We start from the raw sequence: 21,483 nt of genomic DNA on the forward strand, positions 1-21,483 counted from the left end.
AAGCACATTGGGAATTGGGCATTCCAAATTGGGAGAAAAATGAACTTTACCTTCACTAGTTCATTTTAAGTGGTCCTGTGGTGTGACAAATTCATTTTTAAAAGTACAAATTGTATATGTTGGCTCTTGTAATTGATATACTGTCTAAAATAGTTTTACATGGAGGATAGCATGTCACACCACAGGACATTTCAAGTTATTCATGTCATCTACCCAAACACAAATGCTCTGTTTCCTTTGGGAGAGAGAGAGACAAAAAGAGATTAGTTAAATATTTGTTATTTTGCTTTCCCTCTCTCTCTCTTTCTTGCTCTTTCACGCTCTTTCTTTCCACACACCTCATGTATTTTTTTTCTCGTCTGGTATAAAACATGTTTTTCAGCAGGAAACTTTTTCAGACAGTGCAGCCATTCATACCCTTACGACTGTGTGTGTGCACATTTGTAACCATTGCATAATAAAATAAATGTTCTATAATAACCTCCGTGGTTTGTTGCTTTTACTAATAAGTGTTGTTATCTATAAACGTTTTAGGTAAATGACATTTGATGTTGCCCTGAGCTAGAAAAAGAAAGAAGTGAATGCACTCCACTTCTCCAAGCCCTCAAAACTAATCCAAGCTTTCACACTCTTGTAAGGATATAGCTTATCAACAGAAAAGTTTTCAGTTTTTTCATCCTTCCTTATACTTTTTTTAGTCTTCCTCTTTAGTTGACCTTTCGCCTAGTTTTCTTTTCCTTTTTTAATATGTCTTCCTCTCATCGGAATCTCTGCAGCATATTTTGGTCAGGATGCTAGATTTAGTAGTTCAGTTCCACTGTCTTGCAGATTTTAGGTGGACACACATATCGTCAGAATCACAAACACACAGTGTCTGCTTTAACAGTTGTCATATGAATGGGTAGCAGTTTAAAGCATTATGCTATCGGATTAAGTATATGCATGCGTATGTTTGTGTTTGTTCATTGACCATGGCCATTGCTTATTGTGAAGAGAGGTTGTGGCCTTTTGTGAGGGTGGTTTGCATTGTCTAAGTATTTCCTCTGAGAATCCCATAGGATAGTCCTGTCTCCCCTCTAGACAGTACGGGACCCTGGACAAAGTCTAGCAACTTGAGCTTGACACAAATGTTATGAAAAAAAGAGCAATGAACGTTTCACCCTATTATTGAGACAGATCGTTCTTTCTCTCTAGCTGTGGTGGAGAAGTTTGTGGTGATAAAAAGGGATTTGCTTATGACATTTGGAAATCCAAACACAGCCCTTCGTGATAGACACATTTATTGAGTACACTCCTTTCTTTCTTTCTTTCTTTCTTTTTTCTTTTTTCTTTCTTTCTTTTCTTTCTTTCTTTCTGCATGTCTAAGGGGGTGTTCACACTGAACATTTTTGTTTCTGTCTGTGCTGTATTTCAATTGTTTCTCTATGTAAATGCGCTAAACAGACATCTTTGATCATTGTGCCACGTCTCTCTGTTTTTCAGCATCTCCTGCCAAATTTTTAGATGCCGTGTCAGGTAAAAAAAAATGTCAACTTTTAAAAAATTGTTCTGAAAACACCTGCATTCTGTTCTATTCATTGTCTAGCTTTTTTTTTTGTGCCAGAACGTGTTCTGTCTAAACAGCTCCTTATCTGTTTTTTAAAAGGTCTATGCAACAAAGATGCTGGAACCCTGTTGTGTCTGTTCTGATTTTTTTCTTACTCCACTTCTTCATTTTAGTCTTAAAACAGTTTGGCCATCAGAGATTGTAAATTCCAGAGACCCTAAACCTGGTAGGATGGCCCCAAATCTCACCTGTATTTAGCAAGTTTTGTCAGAATCGATCATAAGGTGGCGCTATAATGAATAAATGTATTTTTTTGTTCTCATATCTTAGGTAACACATGGGCTAGAATTTTAATTCCTAGAGGTTTTCCAATTTTACAATAACATTTGTCTGTCATTTTGAATCATATGGAAAACATACTTTTTCAAACTCATAGTGGGCCGTTCGTCCAATTTGCAAGAAATATGGCATGTATGCCACTATCTGACATCTTCAGTCGGAGCTGTGAAAACTTATGTCTTGCCCCTGAACAGGGATCTTCTGACACAGATGGATTGTCGGGGTCAGTGCTCGACACCATGGGTGTTTTCCAAGCTGCATTATTGCGAAGGGGATGCCAGTTGTAGGGTAGTTTCAAACAATAGTCTTTTTTTTTTTGTTTTTTTTTTTATTTTTATTTTTTTACGAAAGACCCTTCCAAAAAACTGTTAGCTAAGGGTACATTCGTACAGTAATGCCATGCAGAATGCCTACATCAAGAGCTCTGTTCTTCAGAGTGAGTAGGGCGTAGGGATGATCACTTTCGATGGGACCTCAACGAGGCAGATTTATGCCTTAAAGTGATGAGTTTTTGCTGACTGGTGTTCCCCCCAAGGTGAGGACCCAGCGCCTTGCCCTGTGCGTACGATGCTTCACTTCTTGCAAGAGCGTTTGGATGCAGGACTCAATCCATCCACCCTCAAAGTCTATGTCACTGCTATAGCAGCAGGCAATGCCCCTTTGGGTGGATTGTCTGTGGGCAAACACCCATTGGTCATTAAATCTTTGCAAGGACCGTGACAGCCAAGACCCTCTCTTCCTGTTACTGTCCCCGGTATGGGACTAAGCGCTTGTACTGATTGTGCTTACGGTTCCTCGTTCAAGCCACTTGATGCAGTAAGCTTGCACATACTCTCTCTGAAGATCGTGCTGCTACTTGCCTTGGCTTTAGTCAAACATGTTGGGGATCTTCAAGCCTTGTCAGTCCATGATTCTTGTTTAGAATTCGGACCCGGCTTGTCAAAATCCGCTCTCAAGCCAAGTGCAGGTTATGTGCCCATTTGAATCAGACAATTAATGGGAGGCCGTTAATTCATGTACATTGGACTTATGAGTCAGGCTGACAGATTAGCACTTGTCTGCTTTGTGGGCTGTTCAAAAGGTTTGGCCGTCTCCAAGCAAAGACTTTGTTTCACTGGGTTGTTGACGCCATTGCGCTCACTTATGATTTGCAATGTGTGCAGTGTCCCATAGGTGTTAAGACCCACTCTACCAGGAGCATGGCCTCTTCCTGGGATTGGGTGAAGGGTGTGTCTTAGAAGGACACCGGAGCTGGGCTTTCCATATTACCCTGTTGGCTAGTGTGATAGTTATATTTTTTTAACCATAAATGGTTATTGAGATTCTCTTTTCCTTCTTATTGTTGAATACGAAGGGGAGACTATGTCAACATCTTTCAAATACCCTAATGGTTGGTAGGCATTGCCTTGTGCGTGTTAATCAGTAGCATGGTGGGATGGTATACATTTTCCCACAGCGAGCTACTGAAGTAGCGTCAAAGTGACTGACTTGAGGGGAACGTTCTGGCCACAACTGTAATCCTGGTTCTCTGAAAGGAGGGAATGAGACGTTGTGTATGCTCGTCACACTACTGATTTCTTTTGATGAAAATCTTGATGAAATGGTGCTGTGCTCCAGTTTATACACTATGCTCGCAATGAGGCACACATCAGGGGCAAATCGTCAAGCACCATCTGCCAATAGAATGGCGTGATTATAAAGGGCTTCAGAGATCATTACTTTTGGGAGGAGTTTAGCATAGCATCAGCTACTGACGCAGCACCTTGTTCCCTGCTTTTAGGGTACCACGGTTATAGTCGTAACCAGAACGTTTTCCACTTTTTAAGTGCTAGTCGCTTTCTTTCATTGCCGGTTGTTACAAGTTTGCCTTTGCATCTTCACAGATTTTCTCTTCTGCGGAGGTGCTGTGTTTGTACAGTATATTGTTACATTTGGCTGTTGCTTGACAAGTGTAATCTTTCCTGCTGTTGACCATTTGGCTTCTCTACAATTGGCTACAAAACAGACGACTGTGTGGTTGTGTGTTGTGTGAGTGTATGAAAGCAGTGAATTTAAGGAGAGTTGGACATAATTTGTTCTCATTATATTCATTTTAGGGGTACGTTCATCCCATATAGAAAACTTCTCTGGCATTTAGAGTTTTTGGCTCATGGATACCTTATACCAGTGTTTCTCAACTGGTGGGTCGCGACCCAAAAGTGGGTCGCAGGTCTATTCGGACTGGGTCGTGGATGCAGGGAAAGAACAATGCCATGGTTCTCCCATTGAAGATTTTTCATGATAGCCTATTTAGGAATGCTGAGGCAAATTTAATGATAATCTTGCATTCAGCTAAAGGTATTCTCATCTGCACTGAGATATTTTCGCGGTGCAATTATAGCTTTCATGTGAGTGTAATGGAAACAACTAGCAGCTTTTTTTTTTTTTTTCATTACACATCATCACCTTTACAAAATTGTTTCACGGTTCTACATGAGTAAAAGTAACTTATATTTTGGCAAAATGTTATAGTTTCATATGAATTATCTATAGAAAGGATCTATTAGACCTCATTTTTATATCAACAGTGGCAGTTGTATTTAAAGTTTCAAAATGTGTTTTGTCTAGTAAATGTTTAATAAATACTATAATTTATTATTATTATTACTATTATTTAAGACCAGCCACATTGACATAACCATGGTAATGAGGAGCCTTTCCTCCTGTGAAATATGTATGTTCTGTTTGAATAATGTTTGAAATTAGGAAACATATGGGATATTAATGGAGTCATATAGATAAATATGCTTTTCAATTTTTAAAGGGGGAGAGAAAAGTTCTTGTTGCTTTTGTTGTTGACATCAGAAACAAAAATAATGTCACTTGATGCATGCCCTTATACTTGAAAACCACGAACAAACTATGCAATATAAAAGGAAATGCGACCCAGGATACATTAAATACAGGTTATGTTTTTACTATGGTGGGTCGCCACTTGATTTCCAATGTAAAATCTGGGTCCTGAAGCAAAACCAGTTGAGAACCATTGCCTTATACAATACTCTCTGCTTCCTGTATGGTAATTAATAATTATATGTATTTATCACACATTTGCACATATACAGTGAAATTATTTTTTTCACATATCCCAGCTAAGCTGGGGTCAGAGTGCAGGGTCAGCCATGATATGGCCCAGATAGGGTCAAGGGCCTTGCTCAAGGGCCCAACAGTGACATCTTGGTGGTGCTGGGGCTTGAACCCCTGACCTTCTGATCAGTAACCCAGAGCCTTAACCGCTGAGCCACCACTGCCCCCCAAATAGCTTGGTATGACCAAGATACCAGTTCCCTGCAGTTACAATTAATTGGATTCATTTATAGCTATTTCCTCATGTTGTTCAGTTTATGAGTCTATCAATGATTTATCATAACACCCCCCCCCCTCTCTCTTTCTCTCTCACATTTTTGCAACATATTATTTAGTCAGGGAGCTGCTAGTCTGCAGAACCTGTTTTTCTTCTCTCTAATGGAAGGATAAGAAAGAATGAGTTGGGAGGTGGGGACGGTGTGGGTGTTTAAGGGGAATTTTGGCACATGTCCTCATTTTGTCTTAATAAATAACTTCAGTTTTCCTTCTCTGTCTCTCTCTCTCTCTTATTTTTTGCAAGTACACATCCCCTGCCCTGGCAGTGATATTGCTGTATTAAAAAGAGAAGAAGTGGTTGTTTTGAAACCTCTGACTATATAATATGTGAGCTTAAGTGTGCCTGGGTATACAATACAAGAAGCTCAGTCATTGGAGACTGAACAACTGATTCTCCCATCATTCTATCAAACATGACTTTCATTCAAGATGTTTTTTATGAGTTGAGCTCTTTTTGAATATACAAAGAGTCAATACTGTTTTTGACAAGCAAAACAGAATCTTTTGTGATTTATTATTCAGTTTGCTTGTTCAAGATATGGACAATTATTCTATCCAAATGTAAGCCAAACCAGAGGCGTACCTAAATGTCCTCTAATTGTTTTGCTTCTTTCTTTCTCTTTCTTTCTTTCTTTCTTTCTTTCTACCTTTACACCTTTATTATTATTAATTAAGAGTTGCAGTGATGAGCATGTTTGGGTGGGCTCTGTAGAGCATATAGAACATATATACACAATACAATATATCACTGATCAGCCACAACATTAAAACCACAGACAGGTGAAGTGAATAACATCGTTACTCATTACAATGACACCTGTCAAGGGGTGGGATATATTAGGCAGCAAGTGAACAGTCAGTTCTTGAATTTCACGTGTTGGAAGCAGGAAAAATGGACAAGCGTAAGGATCTGAGCGACTTTGACAAGGGCCAAAATGTGATGCTAGATGACTGGGTCAGAGCATCTCCAAAACGGCAGGTTTTGTGGGGTGTTCCAGGTATGCAGTGTTTAGTACCTACCAAAAGTGGTCCAAGGAAGGACAACCGGTGAACCGGCGACAGGGTCATGGGCGCACCAAGGCTCATTAATGCACATGGGGAGAGAAGGCTAGCCCGTCTGGTCTGATCCCACAGAAGAGCTACTGTAGCACAAATTGCTGAAAAACTTAATGCAGGCCATGATAGAAAGGTGTCAGAACACATTAGCTGCTGTAGCTGCAGACCGGTCAGAGTGCACATGCTGACCCCTGTCCATCGCCGAAAGTGCCTACAATGGGCATGTGAGCATCAGAACTGAACCATGGAGCAATGGAAGAAGGTGGCCTGGTCTGATGAATTACATTTTCTTTTAGATCATGTGGACGGCCAGGTGCATGTGCGTCGTTAACCTGAGGAAGAAGGCAGGCCGGCGGAGGCAGTGTGATGCTCTGGGCAATGTTCTGCTGGGAAACCTTGGGTCCTGGCATTCATGTTGATGTTACTCTGACATGTCCCACCTACCTAAAGATTGTTGCAGATCACATACACCCCTTCATGGCAATGGTATTCCCTGATGGCAGTGGCCTCTTTTAGCAGGATAATGCACCCTACCACACTGCAAAAATTGTTTAGGAATGGTTTGAGGAACATGACAACATGTTCAAAGTGTTGACTTGGGCTCCAAATCCGATTGATTATCTATGGGATGTGCTGGACCAACAAGTCCGATCCATTGAGGTCCCACCTCGCAACTTACAGGATCTGCTGCTAACTTCTTGGTTCCATTTAGCACCTTCAGAGGTCTTGTGGAGTCCATGGCTCAACGGGTCAGACCTGTTTTGGCAGCACGAGGGGGACCTACAAGATATTAGGCAGGTGGTTTTAATGTTGTGGCTGATCAGTGTATAATCAAAGGCTATGAGCAGAACCTGCTAACCTTGACATGTTGACATATGTAAGTGATATATAACTTGGCGCCAGTATGTATGCACACACATATGTTTTTCAATACAAATGTGCTCAAACGCTGCACTTTATGTTCTGAGGATCTCACAAGTTTCCTGTGTCATTTGCATAGTACTTGTCATGATATACTGTATTGTGACTGTGTGAGAGAAACAGTCTGTTTATTTGTGTTATCTACTTTATTGCATTAAACAGATTCTAATTACATTACTTCTCATGCGACTCAGAGATCTAGAAGAATTGCTGGCCTCTACAAGCTTTTCATAAACAATTAAATATTAAGTGGCTACATTCTGACTGTGGCATGGCCCAAGGCCCAGGCCTTTTATTTGGCTGTCCGGTTGTGCACAGGCCTCATCTGATATTCATGAAGAAAGAGGACCCAGTGAGTGAAATTAGTCAACCAGAGCTTTTTTTTTTTTTTTTTTTAATGATCAGTCTATATCTCACAATGTGAGCAGAGGATTATGAAATGTCAAAAATATAAGTGGGTGATTCTCACAAAACATGCCTGGGTTATTTATTTTATTATAATATTTATTATAGTAGTTTATTATATGTTATTATAGTATATATTAAATAATAATATTACTAATATTAATAGACTCACGGAGGAGAAAATGAATAGATCTTTATTATCTTGCTCCTGTTTATCCTTGCACTCCCAAATGTGCTGCCCTGCCCTGCCCTTAACGTTTGACCGTCTGTGAATACATCAAGTTTACCGTGCCTCTCGTCAGGTATGATGTCATATGATATGCTACAGATGCTGAATCAGCAGCTTTTCTCTGGCCCTTATAAAACCAGTTCACTGACACCATCATTCAATTGTGCCAAGCCGGATTATGTAAGTCATGATAGGTTGACTGAATAGTCAAGCATTCAAAAGGTCTTGTTTGTTACCTCTGCACAGGTGTGAACTTTTCACTCTAGAGAGAATGGGTGAGAAAGGGTGATGACAAGAGTTGACTCTGTTATATGTTTATTTAAATTTTTTTGAGGAACTGCTACAAGTGCTCTGTGGTCTAAATGAGGAACAAGTGTTGTTTTGTTGATCCTGTTGCACCGCTGCCTGACTGAAGCAAGCAGGCTTTCTTGAAATAGAAGTTTGAGGGATGATAACGATTGCTGAGTTGCCCAATTTATCAGATCATATATGACAGTTCAGTCAAGAGCTTATGCTGGGTTAGTTTGAGTAATAAAGACGGTTTGAATGTTTATCAATCATGACCGCTAAATGTATTTTTTGTCAGTTACTGTTTCAAAACAAATTCTGCCTAAAGGTGTAGTTCATAAAAAATGGAAAATTCCGTCAACTTTTACTCACCCTCATGGCTTGCTGTTAGCCAGAATGTTAGCCTCGTTCACCATTCATTTTCAGCGAATGAAAAGAAAAGAAGATGCAATGAACGTGAATGGTGACTGAGACTAACATACTGCCTAACATCTTTTGTGTTCATCAGAAGATAGAAAATCATATGGGTTTAGAACTACATAAGGGTGAGTATATGATGCCAGAATTGTCATTTTTGGTTGAACTATCCCTTTAAGTTTCACAGATAATGATGGGGGCAGTTATAAATTCTGTGGAACTGTGTTTAATGTCATGCTAAAAATGGCTGAAGAGGAGGTTCTTCCCTTTATTTGGATTAGATAGGGGTATTGAATTGTGTGTGTGCACGCCGTGCCCCCTGTATTGTGACAGCTGTGAACACTCCTTGTTAAAATAACATTCATGGGAACTTTGGTTTCCTCATGCAAAAGGCTCAGCAGATCTATGTTTATTTCTGTGTTCCTTAACAAGAGAGGGAAAGAGACACTTAGAGAGAGAATAACTGTAGACAGAGTGTGTTCTAAAATGACGGACTTTCACAAATGCAGAAAACTTTTTCATTTTTATACTGATGAGCCAAAACTTTATGACCACTCACAGGTGAAGCAAATAAAATTGATCATAACACTGAACAATCAGTTCTCATAGTCAACATGTTGAATGCAGGAGAAATGGGCAAGATTTAAGACCTGAGCGACTTTGACAAGGGCCAGATTGTTATGGCCAGATGACTGGGTCAGAGATTCTCTGAAACTGCAAGGCTTGTGGGGTGGTCCCGGTTAGCAGTGATGAGTACCTACTGACAGTGGGCAACGAAAGCTATCCCATCTGGTCTGAACCGACAGAAGGTCTACTGTGGCACAAGCCACAGAAAATGTTAATGACGGTTACTTGAGGAATGTGTCAGAACACACAGTGCATCACACCCTGCTGTGTATGGGGCTGCGTAGCCACAGACTGGTCAGAGTGCCCATGATGACCACTGTCGAAAGCGCATCAACCATCAGAATGGGGAGAAAATGTGATCTCATTGATTTCGACTGTGGCATGATTGTTGGTGCAGATGGGCTGGTTTGAGTATTTTTGTAACTGCTGATCTCCTGGGTTTTCATGCACAACAGTTTCTAGAGTTTACTCAGAATGGTGCCAAATGCAAAAAACATCCAGTGAGCGACAGTTCTGCAGACAGAAATGCCTTGTTGATGAGAGAGGTCAACGGAGAATGGCCAGACTGGTTCGAATTGACAGAAAGGCTACGGTAACTCAGATAATCACTCTGTACAATTGTAGTGAGCAGAACAGCATCTCAGAATGCACATCATATCAAACCTTTAGGTGGATGGGCTACAACAGCAAAAGGAAAATGCACAAGAACAGAACTTTTGAATTTTTACTGATTCAAAATCTTGCCTCTAAGCACTTGAATCGTTAAAGACTGATCACCCTATTATTGTTCATATTTTAGTTAAGAAGCAAAGTTACAGCATAGTATTCTGTTGGATTCCGGGCCATAGCGGTCTTTTTGGCAATGAACAAGCAGATATTGTTGCTAAAGAGGCCCTAACAACAAAAATCAGAAGGTGTCAGATTCCACCTTCAGACCTCAAGCCCTTGTTGAACTCTTACATATTAAAGAAATGGCAAGCGGAATGGGAAGAATGTGACAAAATCAAATTATTTGAAATTAATCCTGTGGTTGGCAAAATAATCATTCATTCTTTTAAATCTAGACATGATCAAATGGTACACACAAGGTGTTGCATAGGTCAGACTAGACTGGCGCATGGGTTTTTTATTGAAGGGTGAGGAACCACCAAAATGGATTTTCTTTCTTTTATGTTTTAATGTATTTTATCTTTTTTGCTGTATTTATTGATTTTTTTATTATAACTTGTACTTGCCATGATATAGCCCTTGATGCTGATATGGCAATAAATACCAAAAACAACAACAGCAAAAGACCACGTCGGATTCCACTTGGGCACAGGCTCACCAGAACTGGACAGTTATAGACTGGACAAACATAGCCTGGTCTGATGAATGGTACACAGATGGTAGGCCCACTGTAGCCTCAGATTTCAGCAGTTACAGAAATATTCAAACCAGCCTGTCTGGCACAACCAATCATGCCACGTTCGAAATCACTGAGATCAATTTTTTTTAAAGCTTCTGACCCATATCTGCATGATTTTATGCATTGAACTGCTGCCACACGATTGGCTGATTAGATATTCCCATGAATAAGTAGGTGTACAGGGGTTCCTAATAAAGTGAACGGTGAGTGTATTTGTTTAGTTGCTTTTATTAGTGCACCCATAAATACAAATTCTGCCATCATTTGCTCGTCCTCATGTTGTTCCAAACCTATTTCTCTTTCTTTCCTGTGTGGAACACAGTAGGAGATGTTATACAGAATGTTAGCCTCAGTCACCATTAACTTTCATTCTGTGGTTCTATGATTATTCTGGCTAACATCTGCTTTTGTGTTCCACAGAAAAACGAAAATCACACAGGTTTGGAATGACTTGAGGGTGAGTAAATGGAAAAAGCGAACTGTCCCTTCAAGCGTTGCTTCTTGTCCTTTCAATTTTTCAGAGTAACTTTTTAAGTTTGCGTGTATGGATGTGCGTGCTAACGTGCTCCGCAGTTCGTGCTTTGGGAGTGCCATTTCCTCTGACTGTCTTTGTGTGTGTATGCATTTGTATCTATGTTCCTAGTGGACCGCACCTCTTTCAGGAAGACAGATGCTTGACTGAACTGCTCCAATCAAGCCCGTTCTCTGAATTCCCAAGCTGGATCCAAGTATGAGAACAAGAGAGCAAGAAACATGGGAAGCTGGGTTGTAGAAATGACACCAGAAGAGGATACAGTATAAGAACTGAACAGAGGAAAGGTGGATCTGATAAACGGAGGAAAGTGGTGCTTGAATGGTTAGATGTCTAGTGTCATGAAAAGAGCCATTGTGCCTGAGCAGTTTTCTGCCAGTCGTCAAACTCTCACTGTAATGCAAGTTTATTGGCCCCCGCCAGGCATAAACATTCACTGAGAAGGCATACAAATACCCAAGCCAGTGAGCCCGTGCTAGTTTGTAAAGGTTTGCCAGCGAATTAGAAGGGCAATGAAGCATGAATAGGAACTATGGAGTTATGATAGGAACTGTCTTAATGGATATTCCTTGGAGTTTTATGAGAAACATGTAGCAATGAAAACACGATAAACTCAAATTTTCATCGTCATTATTAATCACTCGTAGGATACTTTTATCGATCTCTGGACTGAAGCTTGAGCATTGGGGAAGTCTTTTGTCAGGTCATGACCAATTCATTTTATACTGACATTTAAAAGATAAAACTTATAACACCTTTAGCGCAATTACACAATTAGAGTTGATAATGACTTGAATGAAAAGGTGAGCAGTTACTGGGAAACACAAATAAAGGGAAAGAAAGCCACAAGTAGACAGAAAGAGACCCCAGTCCACAGCAGAATTGGTATTGATTTGTCTGTCCCTCCTGCCTATTGTAATGTTGGCCTTAAAGGGACATTTGCTTAATACAGAATTGATTAATGTCAGATTGAATGAAATTGAAACTGCAAAAAGATAAAGTGCTCTTCAGTGTGGGTGACCAATTTTTATGAAACGATATATTCCCCCCTTTCATTATAATTTTTTTCCATCGTGGTTATTGTCACACCATAAGGTCTAAAGTTCAAGGCTGCAAAGACTTTAGTTGACTTGCAACACTTTCTCTGTGGAACAAAACCTTAGATGAATTTGGTCATAAAACAGATAACTCCGACACAGTGTAATTTTAAATAGGCTCAAAAACACAACTTCATTTCAAAGTTAGACTACTACTTTTTATTCTAGAGGCTCTAGAGTGGGGAAGTGAGGGTGAAAAAAACAGATTGGACCCTGAAACTGTTGTTCTGGATTCTGATTGGCTGACTCCTGTTGCTAGGCTTATGTCATTGTGTTTTTTCACTCTTTCTTCCCCCGTTCTCTGATAGGTCAGGATGGAACTGGTTCAGACGAGAGCTGTGTCAGGCAACTTTTCTGCCACTTGTTAAACATCAGAAGGCTTGTGGTTTTAACGTGGCTGCTCATTCAGCACGAGAAAAACAACAGTGCAGAGACCCACATTCACACGGAAAGACACTTTAACAAACACACCCTTTTACTCAGAAAGCATTCACACAGAATGAAAACTTTTGCTCTGGCTGGCAGTCATGAACAGAGGTTGAGTTTTTGGCAGATGTTGGCTGTTGTTCTCACAGCTCCAAGAATTCACCTTTTCAATCTAACATTCAAAAACAAACATATACTTAAATGAACATGGCTTAAACTGACTTGAACTTAAGCAATAGTTTTAAATGTTATATTTAAAGCTAATAACATTTTTTTTTTTTAAACATTATGAGGTGTTAATAAGATAATGGATAGAAATATAAATAAAATAGGGAATGGGTTTGCAGCTATTAAATGACCATTTCCATGATGTGTTTTACTGGTCCAAAAAAATTTTTTTTTTTTTTTTTTTATAATTTGTATAATGTTTTTGGCCTGTTATTTTGAAAGGAAAACATGAAATGTGATGGTGATGAATCAAAGACTTTTGGAAGTTGGTGTACTCTTCTTAGAAATACATTTGATGCATATGCCCAGACATGTGCGATGCTCCTCTGTACAGGGAATTTGAATGGCTTAAAGGGATAGTTCACCAAAAAATAAAAATGATCTAATCATTTACTCACCCTTATGCCGTCCCAGATGTGTATGACTTACTTTCTTCTGCTTAAAACAAACACCATATCCATAAAATCCATAGTTTCCTAAGCAATATGATATGTGAGGTTGAGAAACATCAATATTTAAGTTATTTTTTATTATCATTTCTCCTCCCTGCCCAGTAGGTGGCGATATGTACAAAGAATGCAAATTGCCAAAAACAAAAGAAGAATTTGAAAGTGATGATTTATAGTAAAAAGAGACTTAAATATTTATCTGTTTCTCACCCACACCTATCATATAGTTTCTGAAAATATGGATTTAACCACAGGAGTCTTACGGATTACTTTTATGCTTTATGTGCTTTGTGGACCTTCAAAATTCTGGTCACCATTCACTTGCATTGTTAGGACCTACAGAGCTGAGATATTTTTCTATAATTCTTCGTTTGTCTTCAGCAGAAGAAAGAAAGTCATACACATCTGAGATGAGTGTGAGTAAATGAGAGAATTTTCCTTTTTGGGTAAACTATCCCTTTAACCAACAACCAAACATCCTGACTTAAAATGTCTCACATTATTTTTGGTACTTTCTCCTGAAGTTATCGCTAATTCATAGAATTGGGTGCAGTTGTACCTTGTACCTTGTTTATTAGAGCGCCAAGTGATTTGATTACTGTACCTATTGAACTTTTAAAACAATGTTTTAGTTTTTTAGTTTTTATTATTCTTTATGTTTTAGGTTGTATTTGTATGAGATTTGAGTTCTATATAGCCTGGTATGTGTGAAACTTCTTTCGTTTCCACAGGTATAACATTGGTACTGGTCGAACAAAGCAGTCAAGCCCAATGTTGTGATAAGGTCTGTGTGCAGGAAAGCCTTAAATTCATTCTCAGATTATATTTATGGCTGGGCTCTTTTTTCAGTAAAGAGAAAAGGGTGCCTTGGTGGAGGTGGACGCAAGGCAAATGCTGATCGTTCTCTTCTGTAGGTTTGCTGAGCCATAGGGCTCGGTGGACCTGGTTAAACACCCCCCTCTCCCTAAAGAGAGTGCTGACTCCTGCTCTGGTCTGTTTACACCCCCCTCTGCACTGGTGTGGGATAGTCCCTTCAGACACAATGAACATGCTGAATAGCTTACTCTTCATCGTATGAGCGATGCCAAATCCACACGCCATTGGCTCCTAAACTGAAACATTAAGGAGCCAAATGGCTGTTTTTAGTCACCAAATCACAGAATTGTAAGATTTAGATTGCTGTTCAGAAACAAGATAGAAAGCAGAAGAAAAGGAAGACAGCTGATAACCCATTAATCAAAGGATTAATAAACAGTATATAGAATCAGAATCAGAATCAGCTTTATTGCCAAGTATGCTTACACATACAAGGAATTTGTCTTGGTGACAGGAGCTTCCAGTGTATAACAATACAAAAACAATACAAAACAGCAGCAAGACATAGAAAATAATAAAAAATAAAAAAGTTTTTTTTTATGTATGTGTGTGTCTGTACATACACACACAGACACACACATACATACATACACACATACACATACATAGTGCAGTCTAAAACAAAGATTTGTATTCCCTTTTGTCTCATAAATGTTCACACCCCTTTCACAATTTATACAAATATAAAAGAGATTAAAAGAAATGTTATTTAGTACTGCTCTTCAGAATCTACATTACAGATATTTACATAAAGTATAGTATGCATATAGTAGTGTGTTGTCTTGAGCATCAATGAATGTTTGCACATTGTGTAATAATTGTTTGCAAGACCCTCAATTGTCCTAAGTGTCAAAAGCTTGATTTTATATATACACAGATCAGTCACAACATTAAATCCACCTGCCTAATATTGTGTAGGTCCCCTTCGTGCTGCCAAAACAGCACCAACCCGCATCTCAGAATAGCATTCAGAGATAATATTCTTCTCATCACAATTGTACAGAGCAGTTATCTGAGTTACTGTAGACTTTGTCAGTTTGAACCAGTCTGGCCATTCTCTGTTGACCTCTTTCATCAACAAGGCATTTCCGTCCACAGAACTGCCCCTTACTGGATGATTTTTGTTTCTGGCACCATTCGGAGTAAATTCTAGAGAGACTGTTGTGCGTGAAAATCCCAGGAGATCAGCAGTTACAGAAATACTCATACCAGCCCATCTGGCACCAACCATGCCATGGTCCAAATCACTAAGATCACATTTTTCCCCATTCTGATGGTTGATGTGAACATTAACTGAAGCTCCTGACCCATATCTGCATGTTTTTATGCACTGCACTGATGCCACACTATTGGCTGATTAGATAATCGCATGGATGATTGTTGGTGCCAGACGGGCTGGTTTGAGAATTTCTGTAACTGCTAATATCCTGGGATTTTCACATACAACAGTCTCTAGAATTTACTCTGACGAACTCTGGTGGTGTGGTTCATTTGAACAAGTGTGAACGCTGCCACCCAAACCTTGGTGCGCACCAAACAAGCAGACCGAGACCCCCTGTCCACTTCCAAATGAACTCTGGTGCGGTTCGATTGATATATGAATGCAACATGGACTAAAGACGTCTAAATGGACCAAAAACAGTAAGTAATTTGCCTAATACTGACCTCAAGCATACCTGGTTCTTATTATCATAGGAGCTATGAAGCCCATTACAGTTCGGTACAGGCGTCAGAACCGCCGTCAGCCGTCCTTGCAGCATATCTTCGTTTGTGTGTGCAACGGAGGAATTCCTGGCACTGTTTTGACTCCTTAACACATTTTATTAGCTCTTCATTTGTTCTCAGCTGGTAAAAATACATATATAAATCTTACGAGCGCATTTCGTCCAGCAGCCAGCATTGTTTTGGATGTTCGGCAAGTTCCATCGCAAAATATACGTCATAAAATCTGTCCAATCAGGTTGTGACCTTTTCCTGATACCTTTTGTTTCGTATCTTTAGGTTCGGTGTTAAAAATGCCAGTGTGAACACTAAGCAAACCAGGACTAAAATGTATCATTTTCATTTTTGGTCTGGACCAAGAGAACCGAACTACAAGTTTGAACACACTCTTAATTATAAAGAAGCCCGAAATAAACATATGACTTTTATTTTGAAATGTCTGCGCTCCCAGTTGTGAGCTCACTGACGGCTAATTCGCTGAGAAGTGAATCTGATTCGGATGATTCATGAAAAAGATCCGGTTCAAAAGAGTCATTTGTTCACGACTCTATTGCGCTTGGTTTGTTGTTGCGTGCGGTGCAGCGAGCTCGTCAGAAACAGAACGGGTGAAAAATGGCGCGAGACGCACTGGCGCTATATGCATTCAATAACTCACAAGATAATATCTAACGAAACCGCATATGAACGCACACAACCCGACTGACTAGATGTTAAATGATCGTCGCAATAAATTATTTTTGGTCGCATTTGCGACCATTTTATTCGCAGTCTGGAGCCCTGTTTTACAGTGAAAAAGAGAGAGGTCAGATTTTTTTGTGAGGGACGAGTACGCTCAATAGTTCAGTGGTAAACAACTGTAGCACCTGTGGTTAGTTTTTATTTTTTACTTAGAAAATAATCAGTCTCTGAGCCAAAGGCGTCACTTTATCTCTTTGGTGACTTGACTTGGCCCTAATGTGGCATATTAGACTGAGGACAGAAATTGATCTTGGCCTGTTTTTCACTGTAGGGCATGCCGTCATCCTCATTGACGTCGTTAGGGTTTGTTTACTGGAAAAGCATCCCCTCCCACTTGCTTGGGCTACTTCAGTCTGTTTTGTACAAGGGGTTATATATCTTCTTCCTTTATTTATTGGAACTGCAGGGGGTAACAGTGCCATATAGAGTAGTCAAAGCATAATTATGTAAATAGTTTTATTGTAAGTTCAAAACCTGTTAAGTATTAACCAACATTTGAAAGATTTTCCAATCATATCCTGATAGCAAGGGAAAGAGTAATAAGAGTTTATAGAAATGCATTCGGTTGGCATATGGCATACAACTTAAACGGACAAAGGGTCTCAGTATTTGTTCCGTATTTTCCGAACTGTTGCCTGAACTCACGTCTTAATTCCCCTGTCTGCACAAGCCCCGCCTACAACCCTGTCTCCTTTACATTGATTGGAGCAACGTAAGGTGTTTTCGCAAGGCGATTGGCTGGTGGGCGCGTCAGTCATATTTACAGCCTGTTATTTACCACAAGAGGGCTAGTAAAAAGTGGGTATTCTGCTCTGGAGTTTGAACAGCTGAAATGATCTGGAAACGTAACTCAATGCCTCAAGGAATAACGCAAAAAAGGGGGAGCTAAAACAAATACAAACCAGTCGATCTATTTTTTTTTTTTTTAATTTATTTACAAGCAAAAAATAAACAATATGAGGCACGCGTCAGCATCTAATGAAACTATGGAAAACTCCTCTCAACATGACAGACTTACTGAAAATGTGCACACAGTGTGAGCGGCTTAGTAAAAAGGTAAGAAATGCGGATAAGAGGTTGACAGCGAGTTTAACATCGTTTTTCGTGAGTCTGTATTTTTTCTCCATTTCAAGCGGCAGTGAAGTACATTCAGCCCGTTTGCTGCAGTGCAGTCAGTTCTTTGTACTTCACTGCCTCAATAACACACTGCTGGCTTGTTTTTCTTAGCCTGTTTTCGCTGGAAATCACATATGATCAACAGACTCCTTTTTGATCATTGACTGAGAGTGTCATATCTGTCACATCGTTGAACTGGCTTACTTTTATGAAATAAACGCATTTAAATAATGTCTGCAGGATTCCCATTGTGCGGAGCGCATAGATGGAGAATGAATGTCTGGCAATAGGATGTTTGCAACTGGACAGATTATATTGCGTGTGGAGTTAAGTTTAATATGGTTATTTTTTTATTTTATTTTTTCTTTAGACCATAGCTTGCATATTTCTATCTGATCAGGCTTCATTGGAGATGTTTATGTCACTGGTTTATTGCTAATTCAAAAAGCCTTTTTGTAGCTCTGGAGCTTGTAGATCTGGGTTGTTTTGACTCTCTCTTTGTGCCTTTTGACAGCTTCTATAGTATCAATGAATGCTGTTCAAGGTCTGAATGTTGCTACTGATTGCAATTAAGGTTTTGAATGGCTATAGAAGTATTACAGTGTAGGAGAAAATTCTAGAGCCAGCCGATGATATTCGAGCTGAGGAAGGATGTTGTTTTTTAGGAGTTCTGGGACTGAAGCCAGAATCACTTTTTTGTCACTTACTGCTTCTCCCAGGGCATTGGTTTTAACATGTTTGTGAATCATGTAATCATGTTTGGTAAAAATTGCAAACTGGTTCTGATCTTTTGTAGGACGTTGGAGTGCGAATACCCAGACCGCTGGGAAATGGACCAAGTCGATTCATACCAGAAAAAGAGGTTAGTTTTAACTTATACACTGCTGGCTTAATAAATTACTAGTATTTCCAACCCTTGTTTTGTTGTTTGAGCTATTTTATAAGTACAGAATTCCCCAGGTTCACCTCATCTTTATTCTCCCGTTGCCCCAGATACTTCAAGTCAGTAAATTGGATGAAAGAACACAGTCGATTTTTGAGGGCGCCTTTGCGGTGCTCGGTCGCCTCGACAACATCTCCCTGGTGATGGGGTTCCATCCTCAATATCTGGAGAGCTTTCTAAAGACACAGCATTACCTGCTTCAGATGGACGGTCCTTTGTCTCTGCACTGCAGACATTACATAGGCATAATGGTAAGACAGCATGCTGGAACTCTTTGCAACTCTCTGGGATGAGACTCGGCAAATCAAAAGCACAGCGACAAATTCTTATGAAAGTTTTTTTTTTCTTCTGTTTTTAACAGGCTGCTGCCAGGCACCAGTGTACGTTTCTGGTCAACCTCCACGTGAACGACTTCCTGCAGGTTGGGGGCGATCCCAAGTGGTTGAATGGTTTGGAAGAAGCCCCACAGAAGCTGCAGGCCCTTGGGGAGCTCAATAAGATCCTGGCCCACCGCCCCTGGCTGCTCACCAAAGAACACATTGAGGTATGACTTCAACCTCGCAGTCACACACACAGACCCACAGCTGTTATGCAACTGTAATGAGCACAGAGAGGTTTTTATAATGCCTTGAGAGATATAATGCTGATTAGTTCTAATGGAGTTATATTGTACTTTTCCGTTGTAATAAGTCTTTTCTTTTGATATAACAGAGTCTACTGAAGGCAGAGGAGCACAGTTGGTCCCTGGCTGAACTGATCCATGTTGTGGTGCTGCTCACACACTATCACTCTCTAGCCTCCTTTACTTTCGGTTGCGGCATCACCCCTGACATCCACACAGATGGAGGACATACGTTCAGGCCGCCCTCACTCAGCAGCTACTGCGTTTGTGACATTGTCAATGGGAATGGGTCCCTGGAGGAGATGTTGGGGAACCAGCAGGTGAGACAGACAGAAACGTATTTAAAGAATTAAGTATTTCATCCATTGTTCTGTTAAGTCTTTCAAACATCTGAACAAGGAATGCATGGAGTGCAGGGGTTCACATTCATAACCTTACAGAATACATGCTGCTGAAACACAAGTGTGTGTGACCTAGATTCCTGTGTGTGCTTGTAGGTGTCAGAAATGTCTGGCGAGGTAGAGGTGCTGATGGAGAGGATGAAGCAGCTCCAGGAATGTTGTGACGAAGAGGAGGCCAGTCAAGAGGAAATGGCCACTCGTTTTGAGAGAGAGAAGATGGAGAGCATGCTGGTGGTTACCTCTGGTATGTGACAACTCCAATAATGTCTAAATGACAACTGCCATCTTGTAAATTGTATAAGTTAGACACAGGAACAAAGTTCCATAATTTTATATTTATTATAAAATGCATTGACAGGTAGATCACTTTGTTTTGTCAACAGAGGATGAGGAGTGTGTACCATCCAGGGATGTGTCACGACACTTTGAAGACCCTAGTTACGGCTACAAAAACTTCTCCAGGAGAGGAGAACATGTGCCCACCCTCAGAGTGCAGGTAAGAGGAAGTGAAGTCGTCTAACTATCATTACTGGCCTTGTCAATTAAAGGAAACAGAGGAGGAAATAATGATTGTGGATGTTTTCTGCCCTTAACAGGACTATAGTTGGGAGGATCATGGATTTTCCCTTGTGAACCGGCTGTATCCAGATTTTGGACAGCTTCTTGATGAAAAGTTCCAGATTGCTTACAATCTGACATATAACACAATGGCGACACACCAGGGTGTGGACACTTCCATGCTGCGTAGAGCGATCTGGAACTATATCCACTGCATGTTTGGCATTCGGTTAGTCTCAGTCTTTTGTTTCCTAAAATACAGAGCTACGCTAAATTCATCAAATTCTTAGTTATATAAAAAGTTGTATAGATGTTGTAGACAACTTACTCTGCTTTATTGTATTACTGATGTATCTCTCTCTCTCTCTCTGTCTGTTGCATTGCAGTTACGACGATTATGACTATGGCGAAATTAACCAACTGCTAGACCGCGGTTTTAAAGTCTACATCAAAACTATGGTGTGCAGTCCAGAGAAGATCACCAAAAGGATGTATGAGAGCTTCTGGAGGCAGTTCCAGCACTCTGAAAAAGTAAGGAGAACTTCAAAAACAGATTGTGGTAAAGTGAAATTCTCTAGGAAAGAATTGTGGCTAATGATTATCTTTTATTTTCTGTCTTTCAGGTCCACGTTAATTTGCTTCTTATGGAAGCACGCATGCAGGCGGAACTGCTCTACGCTCTGAGAGCGATCACTCGCTTCATGACATGAAGTGCTGTTCTTGTCGAATTTATTTGTTATTTTTTTTACTGTTGTTGATGTTGCTATTGTGGGACATTTCAATAAAGCTAAAAACAACAAAAAAAAAAAAAAGAAAAAGAGGAAAAACAAAACTGAGGAAGAAGAATGAACGATGATGACAAGGAGGAACGGATTCTGGTTGTTTTGTACAAGAAGGAAAAAAAATAAACCGTCAACTGAACCTACTTGCTGAATCACTTGTTTGGCTGCTCAGCCTGCAGTGCCAAATCTGTCTCTGAGGTGGGGGGGTGGGGAGATAAGTAGACTCCCCAATGCTGGGGGCGTGTTAGTGAGATTGCAAGCTTCTGGAGGCCAGACTTCCTTTTAGTATTTCAAATGCATCTGCAATAGGATGCTTTATAATCATATCTTTTTGCAAGATGAAAAAAAACAAAAC

The 21,483-nt window shown here is 40.0% G+C and overlaps 1 protein-coding gene across 1 annotated transcript; it reads left to right on the plus strand.

Annotated features, from left to right (window-relative positions):
• The first annotated feature begins 17,487 nt into the window (after positions 1-17,487).
• On the plus strand, positions 17,488-21,267 carry LOC127410442 (sestrin-1-like). The gene is given in 11 exon segments (XM_051645714.1): positions 17,488-17,703; positions 17,705-17,762; positions 18,619-18,684; positions 18,816-19,016; positions 19,127-19,309; positions 19,477-19,707; positions 19,885-20,032; positions 20,172-20,284; positions 20,385-20,575; positions 20,733-20,877; positions 20,970-21,267. Coding segments are annotated over 11 exon segments (1,464 nt in total). The 5' UTR covers positions 17,488-17,662; the 3' UTR covers positions 21,057-21,267.
• Positions 21,268-21,483: the final 216 nt, after the last annotated feature.

Source organism: Myxocyprinus asiaticus, chromosome 19 (assembly GCF_019703515.2).
Source record: "Myxocyprinus asiaticus isolate MX2 ecotype Aquarium Trade chromosome 19, UBuf_Myxa_2, whole genome shotgun sequence".
NCBI classification, from domain to species: domain Eukaryota; kingdom Metazoa; phylum Chordata; class Actinopteri; order Cypriniformes; family Catostomidae; genus Myxocyprinus; species Myxocyprinus asiaticus.